This window comes from Tigriopus californicus, chromosome 1 (assembly GCF_007210705.1).
Source record: "Tigriopus californicus strain San Diego chromosome 1, Tcal_SD_v2.1, whole genome shotgun sequence".
In the NCBI taxonomy this organism is placed as follows: domain Eukaryota; kingdom Metazoa; phylum Arthropoda; class Copepoda; order Harpacticoida; family Harpacticidae; genus Tigriopus; species Tigriopus californicus.
This window is the reverse complement of record NC_081440.1, coordinates 1,853,182-1,856,580: the sequence shown is the minus strand read 5'-3', so window position 1 is coordinate 1,856,580 and position 3,399 is coordinate 1,853,182. Positions and strand designations below refer to the sequence as shown.

Below are 3,399 nucleotides of genomic sequence, written 5' to 3'. Positions count from 1 at the left end.
CGAAAGGATACGGCGTGCCTTTTCAAACGCAGGATCATGAACATCTTTCAACCATACAAAGGCGTTCTTGGTCGAAAGCAAAGGACGCAAGGGCAGTACGGCCTTGGTCACGTTGGGCGAGAAGGATCTCAACTGGTTCACGAGGCCAAAGAATGAACGGAGATCAGTCACATTTCTTGGCTTTGGGAATTCACTGATCGCGGCCAACTTTGCCGGGTTTGGTTGAATCCCCTCAGAGCTGATCTTGAAACCCACATAGGTCACGTCACGCTTACCAAACACAAACTTCTTTGGGGACAAAGTAATGTTATGTTCACGACAACGTACCAACACAGCTCGGACACTGGTATACATATCGGCAAACGAGGAGCCAAACACCAAAATGTCATCCACCACTTTTTTGATGTTTCTCAGGCCATTCAATGCACGATCCCCTCTGGCGCAATACTCATCGCCAGAGCAATTCAGGCCCATTGGAGCTCGACAGAAACGTTTCCTACCCCAAGGAGTAAGGAAAGTGGTCAGAGCTCTCGCCTCTTTGGACATGGGAATCTGCCAATATCCCTTGGCTGCATCCATCCATCACCGAGAAAAACTTACTTCCTGATGGCACTGACGACATTATTTCTTTGGTCGACGGGAATGGATGTACTGGGCGGCGGACGTGCTCATTCAGCTTCTTGTAGTCCACTACCAATCTCACGCCACCATCAGGTTTTCCCACGACCAAAAACGGGGACAGCCACTCTGACGGCTCATCATCCGCATCTTCAGCAATACCCATGGATTCCATGAAGTCCAACTCGGCCTTTGCCTTGTCACGAAAAGCGTAAGGGATATCCCGGGCAGTTGTGCATACGAAAGGTTTTACGTCCTTCATATCTTTCAGATGAATTTCCATCGGCTTGCCTTTCATTGGCTTGAATGACGTCGTGGAATCGAAAACATCGCTAAACTCATCTAAAAGCGCATCACGTATCTTTTGGATGTCTTCCACAGATGGATCTTGATCAGTAATCACAGACTTGATCTTACCCACGTGAGACATCTTATATTGAAGAGCATCCTCTCTGGAGTACGGGAATGATGATGGAATCATCTTAAGATCAATCATAGCAGACCAACTCAACAACATTATGTCCGTATCCGGACTCACGTAAGCGGTAACATGGGCCCGATGATGCAGCCATTTCAGTTGGAGCTTAACAGAACCATCACACACGAGGTTCGTGCCATTGGCGGCCTCAATCAAGGCCTTTGCTGATGTGTTCACATCGATACGGTGGTCGTGAAGGAGCCCTGACGGAATGATGCAGTCCGTTGCACCAGTATCAGGTAAGACATTTGCCTGAAACCACAGTCCTGAAGGAGCTTTAACATCAATCAAAGCCGTTGGGGTTGAAGTGCAAACACTCGCACTCCTGACTTTGCCATTAATCACCCGAACACTTTTTGAGCTAGAGTGTTTGGTGTCATACTTCGGCTTCGAATTGCCAAGCTCCTTCAAGCGGCACATTGTAGTGTAGTGGCCTGGTTTGCCACAATTATTGCACGTCCGAGTGATTGCAGGGCAACGCGGTCCATAGTGCTCAGTAAAACCACATTTATCGCACTGTGGAGGCTCAGTCTTGGATCTGTCACGATTTCTTGATTGGCTTCGACCACGTTGCTGACCTCTCTTGTTCGATTTGTATGTCGAGGTCCGGTCAATCTGGCTCCGGCCTGTGAGAGCGGCAAGATTAGATGCACTTGCTTCCCAGGATTCACATTTTGATCTGACCTGAGCCAATGTCGGATTGTCTAGCAGAAGAAGATCGCGTTGAAGATCTTGATCAGAGACAGCAACGATCAACCTCGACGTTAACAGTTCGTCGTAGGTGATATTTTGGAGCTCCGCTAATCCACTAACCAATTTCAGCCGTACGAAAAGATCACAAAAGGATTCACCTTTCTTTTGACGAAGAGTGTTAAACTCATGCCTCCTCCTCACAATATTCACGGACTTGGCAAGGTGCACTTGAAGCTTGTCCAACAGGTTATTCACTGGTTCATCCTCAGCCACATCGAGGTACTGAGACAACATTTGAATTGTTCCAATGTCCATACAGCCTCTCAACTGGGCACGTTGCTCCTCAATCAAAAAGTCCTGCATTTGGTTGGAGTTGTAAAAATCTTGAAACTTTCGCCTCCATGCCAAAAAATCTGCCAACGAGATGTCCACGGTCAATACAGATGGCTTCAATGCCAAATTGACCCGAAATTTTCGTGACTCCCGACTCTCCGAAATTTCCAAATTCGTTGTTTCAACATCATGAAACATTGTCTCACATCGATACTTTAAGGTTTGTACCTTTTGTTCAATGATGATCAATTCAGACTGAAGGTCACACACTTTTGCACTATCCTCATCCTCAGGTTCAGCACCATCAACTTGCTCGTGAATCTGGACCTCAACGTGAGCCTCAGCATAGGACTCGACGCGGGTTTCCACGGACCAGAACTCGTTTTCAAGATTGGAGAACATCCACGGTTGCCATGAGGAAGGATCGGAAACCTCATGTTCATGAATACGCGAGTGCAAAGTATTAAAAGCTTGAACTGCTTTAAACCGCAGTTGTCCGCGACGGCGTTTCAGCCTCGAGAGATCCGTCTCCACCTTTGGAGGCATCTCGCACAAAATCGTTGTCTGTAGCAAACTAACAATGATTTGACGTTTTAAGGTTCTAACACAACGCTACAGGCTGCTTTCCACGGCTGCGCCATGTGTCATATCTAACAAAGTATTCCAGCACAAATCAGGGGAGAACATCTCGAGTTTATTATCGAGTCGGATCTGATTAATGGAAAACGAAGCAAGGGTATGAGTATTGGGCACAGGAGAGGAACAAGCAAGAGTGGNCGCCAAGAGGTCTTGAAAATTCCGATTGACAAGTGGAATGTCCAAGGAAAAACACAGTGACAAATGCTTTGCAGTCGAAGCAGAGTGTCTGAATTGTCAGAAAATCGGGCACTACAAGCGAGTGAGTTTGTCCCCTGCTGTCCAAGAAGTCCAAGGGGGCAAGAGGCCAACAGAACTAACTGCCTGACGTTGAGTTCCATAAGCAAGGTGGAAGAACTGATTCCCTTGACCACGCATTTGGGCAAATTCCCCAAGGTTTTGGAGTGGCTCCCAGATTCTGGAGCATTATGCAACGCCATGAGCCTCCAAGATCTGGAAAATCTCGGTGGTGCTATGGCCCAATCGTCATTGACAAAGTCAGCGGAAACTTTGATGGCAGCAGATCGTTCTCCCCTGAAAACTCGGGGTGCAATCCGGTTGGTCTTGGAAAGGGGCGATCTCAAGTACAAGGCAACGGTATATGTCTTGGATCAGACCACGGCTCCACTCCTGAGCAAGAG

At 47.6% G+C, this 3,399-nt stretch overlaps 1 protein-coding gene across 1 annotated transcript; it reads right to left on the bottom strand.

Moving 5' to 3' along the window:
- Nucleotides 1-1,526: 1,526 nt before the first annotated feature.
- Nucleotides 1,527-2,807, bottom strand: LOC131886598 (uncharacterized; the record flags this gene model as incomplete). The annotated part of the gene is given in 1 exon segment (XM_059234985.1): nucleotides 1,527-2,807. A coding segment is annotated over 1 exon segment (1,142 nt), but the record flags the coding sequence as incomplete, so codon positions are not given.
- Between the last annotated feature and the right edge of the window lie 592 nt (nucleotides 2,808-3,399).